The following is a 21656-nucleotide window of genomic DNA, read 5'->3' on the forward strand; positions in this document are numbered from 1 at the left end:
CCTGCGTCCTCACAAAGCTTGTCATTTGTATGTGTTTTAAGCCCTGCCAGTTTGAACATTAAAGCGAGTTTAGACCATCAGGTGTGTATTATGTTGAACTAATGCCTGATATATTGTGACAAATGAACACTCAGACAGAAGCTCGCACATCACGCGAAGAACTCGCGCAAAGAGCAGCGCAGAAACGCAGTGTCAACACTGTCCTGTGATTAAAGTAAAATCCCTAAAGTAGCTTAGAAACTCTACCAGTATAGGCATATATTTTAATAGCTTTGAAGTAAGTACAAACCACATTTCATAATGAATAGAGACAGTATGAGTAATTCACAAACACAATCACTCTCTCATTAATGCATTCAAATAAATGTAATGTAGGCCTACTGTGTAAATGTATCTGTATCTGATGTAGCCTACAACAAGCAGAAATCTGCCCCATAGACAATAACTGCTGAAAGAGAACCGTTTCCTTTAAGTGTTTTAAAATCACAAAGAAATTCACTTTTTCATTAGAAAAAAAAATTCCACCTTTAATAGTAGAAATTATTTACAGTACAAACCACCTTATCAGGAACTTACTCAAAAACCTTACGAGGGCAAAAAAAAAGCAAAATAATTGTTCATTAATCGTAATCGAGGTAAAATGTTCAATTAATCGAGGTTTTTATTTTTGGTCAGATCGTTACAGCCCTAACAGGAGCACTGATGATGCCTGTCATTAATGTTCATCACAGAACAACGGGAACAGAGAAAACTGTAGCTTTAATGATGATTAATCTATATTTCATTTATTATTTATGCAGTTAAGAAAGGTGTTTGATAACTATTACATTTCTGTATATGTCTAACAGGAAAAGGTAAATATAACATTTATTATAATGGGTTTATGTAAAGATTGTTTTAGTTCACTTAAATTAAAAGTTGTTTTTTTAAAGCCTAATAAATGTCGAAATTGGTATCTTTCAGTTTTACTATAATGTAATGTCATTAATGTTTCATAGAGACATTGGTATCAGTGATACTGGCCTTCATTCATAAATAGATGCCATTACAACACATTTAAAATATGCTGTCTTTAAATTGTTTCTACATTAATTATTACTGAACAACACCTCGGTTCAGCATTAGTTAATCTTTGTTAACGTTAGTTCATAAAAATCCAGCTGTTCATGGTTTGTTCATGTTAGTTCACAGTGCATTAACTAATGTTAACAAGATTTTAATAATGCATTAGTAAATGTTGAACTTAACATTAACAAAGATAAATAAATGCTTTATAAAGTGCAGTTCATTATTAGTTCATGTTAACTAATGTAGTTAACTGATGTTAACTAATGAACCTTATTGTAAAGTGTTACTGTTATTTTTTTAATCGATTCCCAGCACTAAAAAATATTTAATAAAACTCTGAGTTGTTGAGTTATCATCTTGATATGTGAAATATACCATGGTCAGACATGTGGCTTTAACTGCAGTGGATTCCTAGATTGCAACAAGGGAAATTAAAATTTTATTTTCATAAAGGTATTACATAAAAATACAATTCTAATAACTTAAATGTACGCTTTTTATAAAAATGTTTGTCTGCTTTCAAATGAGAACACACTTATGCTTGTGCAAAGGCTTCATTAATTGTATCCATTTCTGCACCGGGGGTGCACCTGATGCGCACCTGACAATTAATTTTCTTTTCTTTTTTTTAAAAATGTACAATATTAGCCTACTGTATATTCAACATATTTAACTTCATTAATTAATACTAACACTTTCCATTCTATTGTAAGGTGGAAAATAATCAAAGATATTTGAAATGGAACAAAATCATCTGCTTTGCTGTTAACTGCCATCGTCGTGATCAAGATATTGAAATTGACTCAACCCCCTTCCCCCTTAACGCCATCAGAAGGGCCAGGTTGAGTTAGAAAGACAAAAGAATGATTGGCCGGTTGGCCAACAGGTTTTCGCACCTTTGATACAATGGGGGAAGTTTTGTCTGATTGGTTATTTTCAAATGTCTCACGAGTTGGTCTGATTGGTCAGTTTTACAAGAGTCAGATTTGAATTTGGTGACTTCAGGGAACAGGATAAAAGAAGATTTCATCTGTAGCTCGCTCTCTTTGGTTTCTCTGGCTTTCTCTGGAGAGAGCTATTCTTTAGCTCTCTCTCTCTCTCTCTCTCTCTCTCTCTCTCTCTCTCTCTCTCTCTTCTCTCTCTCTCTCTCTCTCTCTCTCTCACAGGTAACATTCTAGGCAGAGGCCTACAGAGCATAATTAAGGGTTTATGTTTTACATTTATTTGAAACTATTTTAGGTGTAACCATAACCAGTATTTGTGTTTTCCTTTTAGAAGAGATTTATGTCTATGATGTAATTGACATTTTACATTTACTTGATTGTTAATAAATTGTTACATTTTGATCCTTTCTGAATTAATCTGTAATTATTAACTATCTCCAATGTGGAACGGTATAATTGCAACAAAGGGTTAAAACGGAACGATCAGATGTATGATTAACTATCAAATATAGATGACCAAACAATCGGTTGGGATTCTCTTCTAAATGCGATAACTTAGATAAATGGAGTCAGATAAAGAATATTATAATCAAATCCATTCTTCCAGCTGAGACACTGAACGCGTAAGGCCTTCACCGCGGTTCGCTGCCGATCATTGGAGCGAATTCATGCGGTCTTACAGTTGGTGACCCCGACGTGATGTTGCGAGCAGACGAGCAACGTGTTTTCAGCGAAGTATTGGATTTAAAATCAACAAGAGATTTGAGCTTCTCTTTCCTCAGCTGTTCTGTTGATCTTGTGAATGGATTAAAGCGGACCCTCCGACCAGAATGAGTAAGTAAACCTTCTTTGCCTTTTAGAATTGTTGAGGGAAAGTTTTATTTGCAACTCACACATATAGACACATTTCTAGAACGGGTCGGTATGCCCACTATAGATCGGAACCGTAGAAATCCGATATTGTGTAAGAATTAGACGTGAAACATGACTTTTCAGAGAAATAACAGCAGCAGTGTAGATGAGGAAATTATGGCAATTTTTGGCGTACAATTACAAGATCTCCTCGTTCGATTAAGCGATAAAGGATTGAACCTGAAATTGAGTAACACCGACATTATATCCTGGTATTCTGCTAAGGGCGCACAGCTCAAATCTGAATCAAAATACAAGAAAATCCCCGCTGCAATTGTTTATTTGCTTCGTCGTAACGATCTCAAGACAATGGTCGAGAGCGAACGAACGATAGCAAATATCAAAGAAATTGAAAGATTGCGATCCGACGAATTACAAAAGTTAAGATCAAAAGTCGAATCAGTCTCATACGAGCAACTTGAGTGGGCTAGGCAGCGTGAAAATATGGCAACAAAAATTGATCAGTTACAAGGAAAACTTCAAACCGGCAATAATTACATATCTGCTCTCGAAGGCTGTTGTGATAATGCAGGATTTCCAGTGGCCGCGGTAAAACAAGCAGCACTGAATGAAACTTTTGAGCTAGCGAAGCCAAATGATAATGATGACAATGATGCTGCGTTAGGATACAGGCCACAGAGAGAAACTCGTAACCGAACCCCTGTATTAACTCCTGAACAACCAAAACAACGAAGCCTGATAAAGACTCGCACAAAAGCTAACGACACAGCGAAGAAATCTGTTAAGGTCGCCGTGCTTAAAACTATGACTAATGCGAACGACGAAACCACAACGATCAGCCGTCCGTTAACCTGCGAAGAATGTTCCAGACACAAACAAGTCGTTGGAGTAATGCCAAGAAAAGGGCCGTTTCAACCCTACTGGGAAACATTGATGCTACAGGCTACGGTGTATAAGCTAGAAGTTAGAGACGTGTGGCAAATAGCACTTCTCACTCTCCCTGAAGAGCTCAGACCGAAACTAACCGAAGGCATGAAATCTGGCAACATAATCAAACGAGTCCGCAACGAAACAGACGAAGCCATATATGAACGACTAAAACAGGCATTATTAGAAATGAGGGGACCGACACACGCAGATTGGAGCAAAATACTAGAAATCCAACAGGCGAGTGATGAAACATTTGAGACATACGCCGAACGGTTATGGGTAACGTACAGAGAACACTCAGGATTAGAAAATGCAGATCGAGACCATGACGCGTTATTACAACTTGTGAAAAATAATGCTGGCATCCCAATCCAACGGGCTTTGTCAAATGGCGTCGATCCAGTTAAAAACACATTCCAATCCATAGTAGACTGGGGCTCAAGAATAGAAAATAGATGGAAATCTAAGCTAAATGCTGAAAAGTGCATGACTCCCATAATGCTTAACAGCAATGGGATTAAAAAGCAAGTTCACTTCGTAGATGAGGTGACTTGCTCTAATGAATCTGAAGCATTTAGTTCAGAAAATGCACAAGAAAGTGTGTCTATTTTAGCTCTTAAGGGGATGCAGGATGATTTGCAAGCATCCGAGAGTCATGAATATACTGAAACTCCAGGAGAAGGTAGCAGACAACCCAACAGACAACCCAATGGCAAAAAGAACAGGTTTTGCAGATCCTGTCAGAAAATCGGACATGTCGATGGAAAATGCTGGTCACTGGGTAACGGGCGACCTCCACCGTATTTTCAGAAAAATAGAAAATTACTTTTTAAAGGCAAAGAAAAGCGCTCATTTGCAGGTAAAACTCTCAGTGAGCTAACTGCAGTGTTCATGCAAGGCCTTCAGCTATTAACTTCACTTGCCAGCGGGCTAGCAGCCTCTTAGCAAGGAGTTTAATAATAAAACATCCAGATTGCAATGATCCTGTTTGTATTTTCAAATTTGTAATTGTATAACACATTGTGCGCATTGATTACACATAATAGTTGTTTGTGTTACAAGATACACATAGACTAGTCAAGTTTATTCTTTAAAACACATGATTGCTTTACTGTAAGTGATGAAACACTTAGGATAAAGGTCGTAGATGCTGCGCATTCTAGGCCATGTATCTTGTGTAAATTGGAATAACTTTAATACTGGAATTGTACAGCAATTTCAAGTTGTATGTGTCAATGTTGAATTTGTTTGTCTCCTATAATGGAAGCTCTGCTATTTCCCATATAGCTGCAGTAAACCATAAACAGGAACATAGAATTGCCATCTGGCTACAGTGTGAATTACAATTGCATTAACCATGAAAATGTCTTCATCGCAACAGGACTCAATAACTCTGACCTTTGCTATTTCTAATTTGAGCAAGTTATAATACTTTTCATTGGTTAAATTCCCAGTGCCAAAAAGGAGGGGAATTGTGCTGTTAAATGTGGCACAGATAATAGAAAACCAATTCATAGTTAAATGTGGCACAGACAATAGAAAACCAATTCATAACCAATTCATCCTTCACTCAGATTGTGAAGGCTCGACTGCCAGAACAGTCTTAAGTGTTAATACACAGAAACAGCAGCAGCAATTAACTGTGTTTCTCTCTAAATTTGTTTCTCTTTAAATTTGTAATTTGTTTCTATCTCAGGATGACAATTGCAATTCCTTGGAGGACGGACGGCCAAAAGGCCTCCTCCCCCCTGCATCTCAAAACTGGAGATGTGAGAGATGGGTGCGAATATCTTTATATATATTTGATGGGGTCAATCACACCTCACAATATGTCTACATGACCTCCCAGTGAAAAAACTGGAATTAAATTATGCAACACAGATTGATATTGATTAGATTCCACCCATCTCCAAAACATTAACACAGAACACACCCTACACTCACGACAACATCACCTGGAATAGACCAAATCTATTCAGGCTGAGCACTACACATCATAAACGACAAAGATGACATAGAGTCTAAAAGTGTTACTTCACTAAAGATCTATTGTTCATCTTTTCACACTAACAGATCCAGATAGCTACACTCACACACACACACACACACACACACACACACACACACACACACACACACACACACACACACACACACACACACACACACACACACACACACACACACACACACACACACACACACACACACACACACACACACACACACACACACTTACCAGGAATACCCATTATTGTATGACTAATCATATTTAGATCTACATTAATTACATTGGAAGATTCCTGAACAAACACAGTGGTTATTATATATATATATGTTTTCATAAATGTGATTGATTTGTTGTTTTTCTTTTATGGTTTATTGATGAGTACCATCTTTTTTTAATGTATCAATTGCACTGACTTTTGCTACATTTCCTTCGAGAAATTCAGACCGAAATGCTCAAATTCCACTACCACCGAAATAGTGGAAAGTTACATGAACTTTGAGTTTGATTTCCGAGTCTTGGTTACACTGAATATTTTGCTAATACTCCTCATGAAAAGGGGGACTTAAAATCAACAATGATTTGTTTTGTTATAATGCATTTTATTTCAATGTTCCCAGAAACAATGTACGCGCTTGTGGAATCTTCTTTTTATTCTCAAACCTTGACCACTTTATTAAGTATATTGATTTAAGGGCTTATTTCCAGAGACTATTTTAATATGACCACATCAGACTTCTGACCAATGAAAAATGCCATGTATGCTTTTGTTCTTTGTTGTGCTTAATCACAGAATACCTGCAGCAAAAGTTCGCTCCTGTGTCCTCAAAAAGATGAAGTTCTCATGCAGGGCTACAAGGACAACAAAGGCTGAAAACTGATCAGCTGCTTTTGCAACAAGTCTGGACGAGAAGTCTGAAGAATAACATCTACACACAACAGAAAGCATATCTTTGTGGACAATGCCACCTTTGGACTCAATGGTTGTGGCCAATGGTGCCAAACGGGGAACTGTAAGGTGGAAAATAATCAAAGATATTTGAAATGGAACAAAATCATCTGCTTTGCTGTTAACTGCCATCGTCGTGATCAAGATATTGAAATTGACTCAACCCCCTTCCCCCTTAACGCCATCAGAAGGGCCAGGTTGAGTTAGAAAGACAAAAGAATGATTGGCCGGTTGGCCAACAGGTTTTCGCACCTTTGATACAATGGGGGAAGTTTTGTCTGATTGGTTATTTTCAAATGTCTCACGAGTTGGTCTGATTGGTCAGTTTTACAAGAGTCAGATTTGAATTTGGTGACTTCAGGGAACAGGATAAAAGAAGATTTCATCTGTAGCTCGCTCTCTTTGGTTTCTCTGGCTTTCTCTGGAGAGAGCTGTTCTTTAGCTCTCTCTCTCTCTCTCTCTCTCTCTCTCTCTCTCTCTCTCTCTCTCTCTCTCTCTTTCTCAGGTAACATTCTAGGCAGAGGCCTACAGAGCATAATTAAGGGTTTATGTTTTACATTTATTTGAAACTATTTTAGGTGTAACCATAACCAGTATTTGTGTTTTCCTTTTAGAAGAGATTTATGTCTATGATGTAATTGACATTTTACATTTACTTGAGAGAAGCATCGAACATCAGGGAAAACAGCTAGTGTGTGAGTTCTGTTTACATTTTCCTCAGTTGATCTGTAGTTCAGCTGTTCTTTAGAACGCTGTCTGTTTGCTGTAGTTGGCTGTTTGTTGTAGTCTGGTTTGTTATTGTTTGACCTCGTGCGAACTAACGCGTTTCACTGGGCGTGGCCATAAGCCAGCGTGCTATATAGAGCGTTCATTGTTTACTTTGAGTCAGAGAGAAGCATCGAACATCAGGGAAAACAGCTAGTGTGTGAGTTCTGTTTACATTTTCCTCATTTGATCTGTAGTTCAGCTGTTCTTTAGAACGCTGTCTGTTTGCTGTAGTTGGCTGTTTGTTGTAGTCTGGTTTGTTATTGTTTGACCTCGTGCGAACTAACGCGTTTCACTGGGCGTGGCCATAAGCCAGCGTGCTATATAGAGCGTTCATTGTTTACTTTGAGTCAGAGAGAAGCATCGAACATCAGGGAAAACAGCTAGTGTGTGAGTTCTGTTTACATTTTCCTCATTTGATCTGTAGTTCAGCTGTTCTTTAGAACGCTGTCTGTTTGCTGTAGTTGGCTGTTTGTTGTAGTCTGGTTTGTTATTGTTTGACCTCGTGCGAACTAACGCGTTTCACTGGGCGTGGCCATAAGCCAGCGTGCTATATAGAGCGTTCATTGTTTACTTTGAGTCAGAGAGAAGCATCGAACATCAGGGAAAACAGCTAGTGTGTGAGTTCTGTTTACATTTTCCTCATTTGATCTGTAGTTCAGCTGTTCTTTAGAACGCTGTCTGTTTGCTGTAGTTGGCTGTTTGTTATAGTCTGGTTTGTTATTGTTTGACCTCGTGCGAACTAACGCGTTTCACTGGGCGTGGCCATAAGCCAGCGTGCTATATAGAGCGTTCATTGTTTACTTTGAGTCAGAGAGAAGCATCGAACATCAGGGAAAACAGCTAGTGTGTGAGTTCTGTTTACATTTTCCTCATTTGATCTGTAGTTCAGCTGTTCTTTAGAACGCTGTCTGTTTGCTGTAGTTGGCTGTTTGTTGTAGTCTGGTTTGTTATTGTTTGACCTCGTGCGAACTAACGCGTTTCACTGGGCGTGGCCATAAGCCAGCGTGCTATATAGAGCGTTCATTGTTTACTTTGAGTCAGAGAGAAGCATCGAACATCAGGGAAAACAGCTAGTGTGTGAGTTCTGTTTACATTTTCCTCATTTGATCTGTAGTTCAGCTGTTCTTTAGAACGCTGTCTGTTTGCTGTAGTTGGCTGTTTGTTGTAGTCTGGTTTGTTATTGTTTGACCTCGTGCGAACTAACGCGTTTCACTGGGAGTAGCCAGCTGTATTCAATAACGACATTTAATGCGAGTATAAATTGAGTAGTACTCCGCGGCAGCGGAAGCGGCAGCCCTCGTGTGAAGCCCTCCTCGTGTGAAGACCGAAGAGTGTAAAGACCATTCGACTCTACTCTGCGCGACTCCACTCGAGCAAGGACACCGACAAGGCACTTGAGTATAGCTATATATATATATACTTTGTCCACTTTTGTGTTTTTGCTTGTTTTCATCTGCTAATTTCTCTGACCCGTATTCACAATGTGCTTCCAAATCTCTACTATTATCACACACACCCGTAAATCACGCTCTGTACATTTTAGACGCCGTAATCCTAATAATCTGCGTAGTGTACCCATTTCCTCTGCTACATTAATGTCCATTCCAATTGGTCTCTGGAATTGCCAGTCTGCTGTAAACAAAGCAGGCTTTATTTCATCTATTTCCACTCATTCACATCTCAGTCTCATGGCTCTAACTGAAACCTGGATCAAACCAGAAGACACTGCCACTCCTGCAGCTCTCTCAAATAATTTCTCTTTTTCACACACCTCTCGCCAGATTGGGAGGGGCGGAGGTACTGGTCTGCTCATCTCAAAGGATTGGATATTTGAGCCCATCCCTTCTCTATCTGGCAACTGCTCATTTGAATCACACTCAATCACTGTCACTCACCCTGCTAAAATCCATGTTGTAGTTATTTATCGTCCTCCAGGTCAACTGGGTAACTTCCTGGAGGAATTGGATATGTTACTCTCTCACTTCCCTGAGGATGGCACTCCTCTGGTACTGCTCGGTGACTTCAACATTCACCTTGATAAACCCCAGGCTGCAGACTTCACCACTCTTCTGACCTCATTTGATCTTAAGCGAGTATCTACTACAGCTACTCATAAATCAGGTAACCATCTTGATCTTATCTACACACGCTGCTGCTCCACAGACGTCACTTTAGTTACTCCTTTACACACCTCAGATCACTTTCTCATCACTCTTAACCTCCTACTAACTCCTAACACAACACACACTCCTCCGCTGATTACCTTTCGGCGTAATCTACGCTCACTCTCTCCCTCCCGTCTATCCACTATGGTTTCATCCTCACTCCCTCCACCTGCTCAGTTCTCAGCACTGGACACTAACAGTGCTACTGACACTCTTTGCTCCACTCTTACATCTTGCTTAGACAACTTCTGTCCCGTTTCATCCAGGCCAGCCCGCACCACTCCCTCTGCCCCCTGGCTGTCTGATGTTCTCCGCGAACATCGCTCTGGGCTCCGGGCGGCAGAGAGGAAGTGGCGCAAAACTAAAAACACTACTGACCTGACCCTGTATCAGTCTCTTCTCGCTTCTTTCTCTGCTAATGTCTCCACTGCTAAATCTACATACTATCACAACAAAATACACAACTGCTCTGACTCTCGTGCACTCTTCAGAACGTTCTCTTCGCTCCTCTGTCCTCCCCCCCTCCCTCCTTCATCAACTCTTACAGCTGATGACTTTGCATCATTTTTCACACAAAAAACCTCCTCCATCAGCAGCCAATTCTCCGCACCACAAACCGACACGCACATCTCAACAACCATAACACATACACTCCCCTCCTTTTCTCTGCTCTCTGAAGCTGAAGTCTCCAAACTCATCCTTTCCAACCACCCCACTACCTGTCCACTTGACCCTATCCCCACTCACCTCCTTCAGGCCATTTCTTCTTCTGTTACTCCTGCACTCACTCACATTGTCAACACCTCTCTTCACACCGGGACTTTCCCCACAGCATTTAAGCAGGCTCGGGTAACCCCACTGCTTAAGAAACACTCTATGAACCCAGCACTTTTAGAAAACTACAGACCGGTATCGCTTCTGCCTTTCATTGCAAAGACACTCGAGCGAGTTGTTTTTAACCAGCTCTCTACGTTTCTTGAACAGAACAACCTCCTGGATATCAACCAATCAGGCTTCAAAAGCGGCCACTCAACTGAGACTGCCCTGCTCTCGGTTACGGAGGCACTGAGGCAGGCAAGAGCGGCTTCCAGATCCACAGTACTTATCTTACTGGATTTGTCTGCTGCTTTTGACACAGTTAACCACCAGATCCTCCTGTCAACTCTCATGAAGATGGGCATCTCAGGAACTGCTCTCCAGTGGTTCAAGTCTTACCTCTCAGGTAGGTCCTTCAGGGTGTCATGGAGAGGTGAAGTGTCTAAGTCACATCATCTAGCCACTGGAGTTCCACAGGGCTCAGTGCTTGGACCACTTCTCTTCTCCATCTACATGTCATCACTGGGATCGGTCATTCAGAAACATGGCTTTTCCTATCACTGCTATGCAGACGACACTCAACTCTACCTCTCATTTCAACCAGATGATCCCACGGTTGGTGTTCGTATTGCTGCCTGCCTAACAGACATTTCTGCCTGGATGAAGGAGCATCACCTGCAACTCAACCTTGCAAAGACTGAACTGCTTGTGGTCTCAGCCAACCCAGCACTTCATCACAATCTCTCCATTCAGCTAGGATCATCAACCATAACTCCGTCCAGGACAGCCAGGAATCTTGGAGTTGTGATCGATGATCAGCTAAAATTCACTGACCACATTACTGCAACAACCCGGTCCTGCAGATTTGCATTATACAACATTAGGAAGATTAGAGCCTTCCTATCAGAGCAGACCACACAACTCTTGGTCCAAGCTCTTGTTCTCTCCAGACTGGACTACTGTAATGCTCTTCTAGCAGGCCTTCCGGCATGCACTATCAAACCCTTGCAACTGATCCAGAATGCAGCGGCGAGAGTGATCTTTAACGAGCCGAAGAGAGCGCACGTCACGCCTCTCTTCATCAGACTCCACTGGCTACCAATAGCCGCTCGCATCAAATTCAAGGCACTGGTACTCGCCTTCAAAGCAACCACTGGCTCTGCACCAATTTACCTTAACTCGCTTGTTCAGACATACACACCCTCCAGGAGTTTGCGTTCTACCAGTGAACGACGCCTTGTGGTGCCATACCAGAGAGGCATGAAATCACTGTCACGGACCTTTTCCTGGACTGCCCCCACCTGGTGGAATGACCTGCCTATCTCAATTCGAGCAGCCGAGTCTGTAGCCATTTTCAAAAAACATCTAAAGACGCATCTCTTCCAGCAGCACCTGACCAATCAAGAATAGCACTTAACATTCTATTCATTTTTCTGTCTGTCTAATTTATTTAAAAAAAAAAAAAAAAAAAAAAAAAAAATGTGTGTTCTGTGTTAGATTAACTGAGACTTGTTTCAGCACTTGCATACTGTAGCCTCTGACTGTTGTAGTTGCTTCTATTGCTCTCATTTGTAAGTCGCTTTGGATAAAAGCGTCTGCTAAATGACTAAATGTAAATGTAAATGTAAACTTGATTGTTAATAAATTGTTACATTTTGATCCTTTCTGAATTAATCTGTAATTATTAACTATCTCCAATGTGGAACGGTATAATTGCAACAAAGGGTTAAAACGGAACGATCAGATGTATGATTAACTATCAAATATAGATGACCAAACAATCGGTTGGGATTCTCTTCTAAATGCGATAACTTAGATAAATGGAGTCAGATAAAGAATATTATAATCAAATCCATTCTTCCAGCTGAGACACTGAACGCGTAAGGCCTTCACCGCGGTTCGCTGCCGATCATTGGAGCGAATTCATGCGGTCTTACAGTTATATTCCATCATTTTTTTATATGTATTATTTAAAAACTAGCTATGTGCACTTTGCTAAACTACCTGGAACTTAATTGTTGCCTTTTTGTTGGTTTATCAGCTTCTATTGTTCTACTCAACTTTGGATAAACGTGTCTGCTAAATGATTAAATGTAAAAATATAAAATGTAAAACAGGAAAGCAAAATATTTCACACTGAATTTTGCCATGGACTTGTTTGTTGATGTAGAATAAAAACTTGGATCACTGAAATTACTCACATGGCTTTTCTGCAGCATCTGACAGCTGGGACAAGCCTCTTGTAGTAGTAGTATGTGGTGAACCTCTCTGGGTTAAACTCGTCCAGCACCTTCTCTGACATCAGAAGTACGTATGTCAGCACTGAGCACATTGAAGATGAGAGTCCTCCTTCTGGAAGTGAATCTGACCTGAGGTATCTCTGGATTTGCTCATATAATGAATGATCTTTGATCTCAAGTAAGCAGTAAAATAGATTGATTGAAGCTTCTTCTGAGGTTGAGTGCCCGTCTTGTACTTCTTTAATATGTTTACTTATTTGTGTGATGCACTCTGTGGTGTCTTCAGTGCATGTGAGCAGGCCTTTGAGGAGGTTTTGACTGGATTCCAGGGAAATGCCCAGTAGAAACCGCAGGAACAGGTCTAGACGTCCTCTCTGACTCTTCATGGCTTTATCAACAGCCTTCTCTAGTAGCTCCTGTAGTGTGATATTTTCTTTTGGCTCATCAAAGAAAAACTGCAGCTCCTCCATGTTCTTGTTCAGGTAGCAGAGGAACACATGCACTGCAGCGAGGAACTCTTGAGCACTCAGATGCACAAAGCAGAAGACCTTCATCTCATGAAGTCCAGCTTCCTTCTTAAAGAACTCTGTGAGCATTCCTGTGGACTCAAATTCTTCACTCACATCAATACCACATTTTTTCAGATCTTGCTCATAAAACACAATGTTTTCCTTCTTCAGCTGTTGAAAAGCTAGCTTGGCTAACTTTAAAATAGTCGCTTTATTTGAATTCAAGAGCTTTGTACGTTGTCTTTCTGGTTTTCCTTTGTACTTCTGGCCCTTCATGTTCATCTGTATGAGCAGGAAGTGGATGTACATTTCAGTGAGTGTTGTGTTGATGTTCTCTCCATTGTTCACAATGAGAAATTCCTGAAGTACTGTGGCCGTGATCCAGCAGAACACAGGGATGTGGCACATGATGTAGAGACTACGAGATGCCTTGATGTGCGAAATTATCCTGGAGGCCTGAGGCTCACCTTTGATCCTTTTTCTGAAGTACTTCTCCTTCTGCTGGTCGGTGAATCCGCGCACCTCTGTGAACAATCCTATGTATTCAGGATGGATCTGACTGGCCGCAGCCGGGCGTGACGTCACCCAGACGAGAGCTGATGGAAGCAGTTTCCCTTTAACGAGGCTTGTAAACAAAGCATCAGCAGATGACCGTTCATTCACACAGTTGACTGACTTGCGCTTAAAATCCAATTCCAGGCGGCTTTCGTCAAGTCCATCAAAGATGAACGCCAGTTTGCATTTCTTATAAAACTCTGCGTTTTCCATGTCTTTTAATTCACGGCAAAATTCCAGGAGAAACTCGTGGAAACTAATCTCTTTATGATCTTTAATCAAGTTAATCTCTCTGAATGGGAGCAGAAACACACAGTCCACATCCTGATTGGCTTTTCCTTCAGCCCAGTCCAGGATGAACTTGTGCACAGAGAACGTCTTTCCAATGCCAGCAACGCCTTTGGTCAGCACAACCTTTTTCTTCTTAGTTTTCTTTTCCATCAACAATGTAAATATATCATTGCAGTGGATTGGTCTGTCCTGTGTTTTCTGGGTCTTGAAAGCATCATCAATCTTCAGTATCTCATGTTCATTATTGACTTTTGTTATATCTCCCTTTGTGATGAAGAGTTCTGTATAAACATCATTCAGATGAACCTCATTTTCCTTCATGCCCTCAAATATATTTTCTGCTCTTTCCTTCATGTTGGTTTTGTGAGTCTTCAAAAATTCATGCAGTCTTAATATCACTGTAAAAAAAACAGAATAGGAAAAAAAGAGAACAGAAATGTGACAAATGTTTTTACACATCAGCATGATCATCATTATTAACTAGTGGAGACATATTCCAACAAGATTCATGTTACTGAAAGAGTTACATGTCAAAGTCCTGTAAATGTCAAAATTATATCCAAGTTCAATGAAAGGAAGAGAACAAGGTTTCCTTAATTCAAGTTTTTGTAGCTGCCCCGGTCCTAGTGAGTTTGACTTTTACTTCTATAATGTTAAAAAGCTTTGATTTTTATGCTATCGAATGTTTGATGATCGCGTTAGCTTGCATGTACCATGATCACTGCTTCTATCGCTTGTTTCAGCGTCTTCTTCGCCTGTGTTTTGATCCAGAGATCAAAAATGTGTAATAGCGACCCAGGAAAAACAAAATTTATGTTGTGTAATAAATAATGTAAAATCTTGTCAATGGCGGGGAAAGCATTAAAGATAAATTAAAACAGTGAGCTCATCACTTAATGTCAGTAACCTGGTTTCCTTTAAAAGTTATATTTATATAATAATAATTTTGAATACAACACCATTTCCATCCCATGGGCCAGATTTACTAAACAAGTCAATTTAGTGTGAGTGCAATTCAAAAAAAGGCAGAGGGAAGTGGAAAGTTCTGTGCATGATCTACTGACGCATTTATCACATGATAAACAGACGCAGCCGAATCATTTCCATAAGGATCAGTGCAATCTACCAAGAACACCGCAAATTAGCATCTGGTTTAATACGTCTTTTTGGGCGGTAAATAATGGCACAAATACCAGTAAATTGACGAGAGCAATCACCTTGTGTGATTAATTTAAATACTCTCTTCCCATAAACTTTGCGTCTAAAAGGGAAACTCCTACAAATACATATACAATAAGGTCAGCTGCAAAAAATAACTGTGACCACACCTTTCCAGTGCTAAGTTTTCACTGCGTGTCTTTAGTGAACCCTGGCAGTAGTTTAACGCCAAGAGGGTTTGCTCTTTCACAAGCTGTTAGTAAATATGGCCCTAAGTGTCCAAGAGAAAAAATGCTCTAAAAAATAGTTTGTCACTTCCTTGGAAACTGGTGCAAAATATCAGTAATAAAACTGTACGTTTCTGCAATTGGGCTCTTTTTCCTCCATCATAAATGTGTGTCGTCTCAGAGCGTCAGACGAAACACAATAAACGCTATCATGTTCTATTGCATTGGGATGCTGGTATTTGGGAACTCAATCGTGTGAGACACTTCTGGAGGGAATTAAACCAAATCATTCTGATCACAGACTTTGACTCCGGCGTTTCAGAGCCAACATTTGAGATGCTGCGATGCCACTGGTCCACTGGTTAGGCCAGTTACCCAATCACAGCCTCTGCTGAGGCACAGTCACATGAGTTTTTTTGTTGAGGACAAAGAATTTAATCTCAGGCACCATTACAAAACTAAACAGGAAAAATCAGTATGATGGGTATGTGGGATGACTGAGTCTGATGTTGGTTCACCTTGTTTTTCTCTTTGGGCATTTGCCCTCTCTGCGGATTTTTGCTGCTCTGTGAGGAGAAATAAGTATTAAGTGAGAAATTATAACACTAATAATGACTAATTAAAATAAAATCATAACATTAACTTCAATAAGTGTCTTTACATATCATTAGCACAGTCATAGGGATGTAAACATACCGTGTTCTGGGGAATTTACAGTGATGTTTACTGGGCCTGTGAAAGTGTTTCCTGTGAGAACAGGAGCATTTACACTTGCACCTGCATCAGCTTTCACAACAACACTGACTGCAGTGTCACGGCATCTGCTGATCAGCACTGGAATGTTTTTTCAGAGAAAGAGAGATGTACTTAAGATATGTGATTACATCTTGCAATGATATACAAACCTTAAGTGATGAGATTAGGGAATCATTCTACCTTATGATGATAAAAACTATATAACTTGATCGTCTTTGTTTCTGTCTTCCTTTGTAACAAATTATGTGTTTTGGCAAACACTGTTATAAAAACCACCAACTCACATAAAAAGTCAATTGACGAACTGCCCTACTAAAGCTGATCACCATAATGGTAACCAAATATTTTCAATAAAACATCTAAACCTCTGTTAATTCTCAATATGATCTGTAGACGTCTGACAGAAATAAAGTCAGTCAGGGTAGTAATGTGTGAAGCTGTTAATGCGGTTTGTGGAGTTGTTTAATCCTCCTTGGCTGAAATCTTCAGAGATTTAATGTCGTCTTTTATCTTCAGTTGTTTCCATCTAAGGCGGTGCCTGAAGTCAGTTGTAATTCTTGTGTTTCTCTTTCCTTCAGTGATTCTGCTCATTATCATCAGGTATCACCACTAATGGCCATCACTTAATTAATCACTTAATTTATCTTGTTAACTTTAACACTGATTCAGAGTTACTTTACCACTGCGTTACCTTTGTATTTGTTCTCTAACTGTTCAGCAAGATGGTTCTGCTTCATCTTCCTCAGGAAGTCCACCGTGATCTTCACGGCTCCATTGGGTCCACATCGCACCACCATGTTGTCCACTAGGTTGAGGACATCTGCATTCTCCAGATCAGCATTTGAAGCATAGCCATGATGCTTTAGGTGCCAAATAAACCTCTTCAGTTTTTCTTTATCTAGAGCACCCAGTGTTTCCAGAAGCTGCTCTGGAACAGATGCCATCATTCATCACTCACTTCTCCTGGACAAACAGAAAATATAGTTATTTTATTTTTATACGTCAAAATTTTAGTAAAAATGTGTTAAACTGGACATTTCTGAAGTTGCACTACAGTAAATCAAGTAAAGTCACCTTTATACAATACGGTGACTAATAGGAAAATAATGATTCAATGATCCAAACAGGGTTCAATTCTGCTGTAAAGCAGGTCTAAAATATTTCTTTTAATTTTGACTAAGGGTGCTTTCACACTTGCCTCATTTAGTTTGGTTGAATTGTACTAGAGTTCGTTTTCCCCTTTGGTGCGGTTCGTTTGGTCAGGTGTGAAAGCAGCAATTGCACTCGGGTGCGCACCAAACAAGTCAAACCAAACCGAGAGCTCTTTGAAGAGGTGGGATTTTTAATTACCACAGAGAGTCAGGACCTCGGGTTAACGTCTAATCCAAAGGACGGTGCTTGTTACAGTATAGTGTCCCCATCACTGGGGCATTAGGACCCACACAGACCACAGAGTAAGCACCCCCTGCTGGCCTCACTAACACCTCTTCCAGCAGTTTTCCCAGGAGGTCTCCCCTCCAGGTACTGACCAGGCTCAGCCCTGCTTAGCTTCAGTGGGAAACCAGTCTTGGACTACAGGGTGATAGGGCTGCTGGCAGTGACTGGCAATAAATATATTCAGAATATATTTATGCAGTAATACTGCAATATTGGAAACCTTAGTTTGACTGGGTCATTTCAACATTTTGCAAGTTATTGAAAGGGATATCAGTTAGCTGTCCGTGAACGATTAGGAAATTGGCTGGATATAAACACTGGTCATACTTCACTTTTCTGTGCAGCTTTTTGCTTTCCGACTTCCCCCATAAACATAGACATTGTATGAGGATGCGCAATGTACTGTTCTGAATCTCACAAGCTTCATCCTCATTCCATCAGAGCTTCACTGGCAGGTTACCAAAAACATCTGAAACAATCTGGATCACAGATTCAGAAGAAAAGGTGGTGACCTTTGGTTCAACAACCCTTTTTTATCTCAAGAAAACTTGACATGGCGGAAAAACTAGTCACCCAAACAAACCAACATAATACTTTGAACTAAAAAAAAACACTTAGAAACATTTCATGAATATGTTCTTGCTGGGACAGCTGGTAAAATAACTAGCTTATTTATATTTTCAGTATCAAATTCAATCTAAGAAAAGTTTGCACTGAACAGCAATATTTCTGAAAAGTGTAAATAAAAAAGACAATTCCCCAACAACCTTTTTTTTTTAATTATAAATAAAAATCCATTAAATTATGTTTGAATTTAAGATTCCCATTAACGCTGTCAAACAGAAGGTCTAAGAAGATCTCTAAACCTGGCGAAAGCTATTATTGAGCATTCCCACGCATCAACAGGAGTTGCTCACTTACAGTTTAAAGATTAATAACTAATGGATTAATTGGAAGAGAAAATGTTCAGTACACATTGTGCTGCCAATTCATCAGACTTTGTTCATGCATGTCGTATGCAGACCGTAAAAAGCATAAAACATATAAATGTGTTTCCAAACAGCTGCTTACTAATGAATTATGATAAACAGATCAATGAACACGAGAGAGAGTCGACATTCCAAGATCTAGTATTTATTAACTTACCTTGAATTTGTAGAGGTTAAATCATGTCTCGTTGAACAGAACACTCATTTGAGACTGTGGCAGTATTTTTCCTCCCAGGTTCCTGCTAAGCCACGACCATCTCATACATGAAACCAGTTTTTCTGCATTCTCTCAACCTTTAAGCCATCAACCCTGAGAAAACAAAAAAAACAGGCCCAGTATTAATTTTCATCTCTGGTGATCCCAAGTCAACAGTGACTCATTTACAATGTGATTTGTGACCCTTCACCACTGTTACGTGTTTGAATTGGTTTCCCCACCCCTTTTTTATCGGTTGCTGTGTTTCTCCCCTTTACTATTTTTTCTTCCTGTTTTCCTGTTCTCTGATGTCTCTGAGTTGTAGGTGCTGTGATTGGTCAATTACCGTGACCATCATGATGACTGATCTCAAGAAACAACCAATCATCAACTGTGCTTCAAGATAAAAGACACCTGGTGGAAAGGAAGAGGACGTGAGCTTGGAGTGTTTGTTGGCTGTGCCATTTGTTTTGATTTAGTAGTGGTTTGCTTGCTTGTTGTGTTGACTCAGAGAACATCTTACCTGATCTATACTTTGCCGGCCCAGAGAGTAGAGAAAAGGGAAGTATGTCACAGTGATTGAATGTTAACTGCTTAAGAACGAAAGGGGACGAACTGAAGATTTCAAGCAGGTCGCTGCCCAACTGAAGTCATGCCGTACATGTAAGGGTTAGATTTGGACTGAATTGCATGGAGATATTGTAAGTTATCCGAGGCACTCAAATGCAAGGCCACAGATAACTACTGAGCACTGGCCCACTCATCCCATCACACCCTTGGTAGAAAACTCAGATATATTGACTCAAATATATATTGTTCATTTTGTAGCTCTCGTTTCAAGTTTAATATGCAAATGCTGTGAGAAACAACGAGCGAATAATGCTTCTTTCTGTAGTCAAGGTCAGTAGGACTGGGAAGAGTCTAGGCTAGGGAGTCAGATAAGATGTTCTCAATTAAACAAAATATTTACATACGCAAGATAAACATATTATGGGATGTTGAGGAAGACCAATTTTGGGGGCACTACATTTTTTTAACTAAATATCCAAATAAATCTAATTATTAAACTAAATTACTGATCTAAAGCCCACACTGTCACTGTATGATAATTGAAATGAACTGATGACATCACCGTTTTCTCCAGAATGCCAATACGGCTGAATAAAATTATGTTGCATTTTCCTGTTTAACACTGTAAAGCTGCTTTGAAAAAACCTGCATTGTTAAAAGCGCTATATAAATAAGGTTGACTTGATTTGACTTGACCAATGTGGATGAAGATGAACCGGAAAGTGTACATACATGATAAAAGGAAGTAGGCTGCCTCATTATAATCTTTAAATTTGTTTATCAAATTAACTTTGAAAGTCTTTGTTCAATGATAAATGAATATGATTTTACTGAATAAATACTGTATTTTAGAGCTCATGTTTCACAGCTCTCTGAAGTATCAGTTTCAGTTGTAAACAAGACTTCCCTGGATCGTGATTTCAGACAAATTTTATTTTATCATTTTATCATTAAGTGGCACGATTTTAATTTTACTGGTGAATTTACTGGCCAAGGGGGAGCCCAGAGCAGGAGAAGCCAGATGTTGGTCCAGCCATAACGAGGCCCCAGGGTGGAGTCGAAGGTGGGTGGAGACTAGGGGGTGGCCGACGGAGACGCCACTGGAGATGGAGACCCAGGTGGAGCCGAAGAGCCCATGCGACATTGCTGGCACTGGAGATCGAAGGGGAGTTGCAGCAACGAGCATTCCGAGGTGGAACACGGGAATCTGAAGACTGAGGTGGAGCCAGTGGGACGGAGGAGGAAGGCGGAGCCAGACAGAACCAAAGGTGCAGGCAGGAAGACATTTGACCAAGGCGTAGTGGGACGAGGGAGCCCGATGAAGTCATAAGGCTGAAGGTTCCTGGGGGAGCCGCGGGAGGAAGGAACTGACAGGTTGACAGGGTACTGAGGTTGGAGCAAGCCTGTAGTGCTCCTGTCAGAAACTGAAGCTTCCGTGCCTCGTTCGCCCTCCCGGTGGTCGGTCCCAGTATAGCTACTAAACCCCACCCCTCCATGTATTAGAATGGACGCGAGACACAGTAAACAATTCAATTACACTTCAAATAATTGTTTCCTAAAGATGGTTTCTGTCATTTTAGGCAGTTTTTATTACGATGATTTCATTTCAAGTGTTCGTTTTTTAAATAAGTTTATGTGTTAGTTAGTTATTTTATGCTATAAAAACAGGGGGTGTGACGTCATGATTGACGGCTTCTCTGAGTGAAGTTATCACTGAGGCACTAACTGACTTTTTTCGGGATTTTGGGGAGGAGATTGGGGCTTTAGCTTTAATTTCTACATTTCTAGAACTGTTTATTTCACACCAACATAATGAATTGTTCTGCATCTGTGAGAGTGTGGGCGGGCTTTTGATAATCGCGCCTCTACTTCCTGCTCTTCTACTGCGCAACTCCGGTCCCGAGATCGCTACTGCGCAGACTCGGTCCAAAGATGTCAGTGCCGTGTGCGGAACTGAACAGTACTTATACCAGAAGTAAACAAGGGGACTAATGAGATGATTGAAGAACACCAGGTGAACTAAATGACTTATCGGACACTCTGGGAAAAGACGACAATAAAACATAACATAACAGACCAAAGTTTGCCATAAATGTTCTGCTTCCAGCATTCCCCAGTGAACCATCCATCCTGATTTAGCTGATAACTGAAAGAAGGAAAAACAGCGAGGCACTGGTTGGATAAAATGTTTTGTTCAGGTGAATGAA

The 21656-nt window shown here is 40.2% G+C and overlaps 1 protein-coding gene across 1 annotated transcript in view; it reads right to left on the reverse strand.

Annotated features, from left to right (window-relative positions):
- Nucleotides 1–19101, reverse strand: part of LOC307124256 (uncharacterized protein) — a gene marked incomplete at its 3' end in the record, with an annotated part of 51946 nt that extends 32845 nt beyond the window's left edge. The window contains exons 1-5 of the mRNA XM_079813302.1: nt 18841–19101; nt 16949–17220; nt 16198–16335; nt 16020–16067; nt 12723–14514 (exon numbers count right to left, since the gene is read on the reverse strand). Of these exons, the coding sequence (XP_079669428.1) occupies nt 12723–14514; nt 16020–16067; nt 16198–16335; nt 16949–17204 (2234 nt within the window). The 5' untranslated portion in view covers nt 17205–17220; nt 18841–19101. The remainder of the gene's footprint in view (nt 1–12722; nt 14515–16019; nt 16068–16197; nt 16336–16948; nt 17221–18840) is intronic.
- Between the last annotated feature and the right edge of the window lie 2555 nt (nt 19102–21656).

This window comes from Gobio gobio (genome assembly GCF_949357685.1).
Source record: "Gobio gobio genome assembly, chromosome: 3".
NCBI classification, from domain to species: domain Eukaryota; kingdom Metazoa; phylum Chordata; class Actinopteri; order Cypriniformes; family Gobionidae; genus Gobio; species Gobio gobio.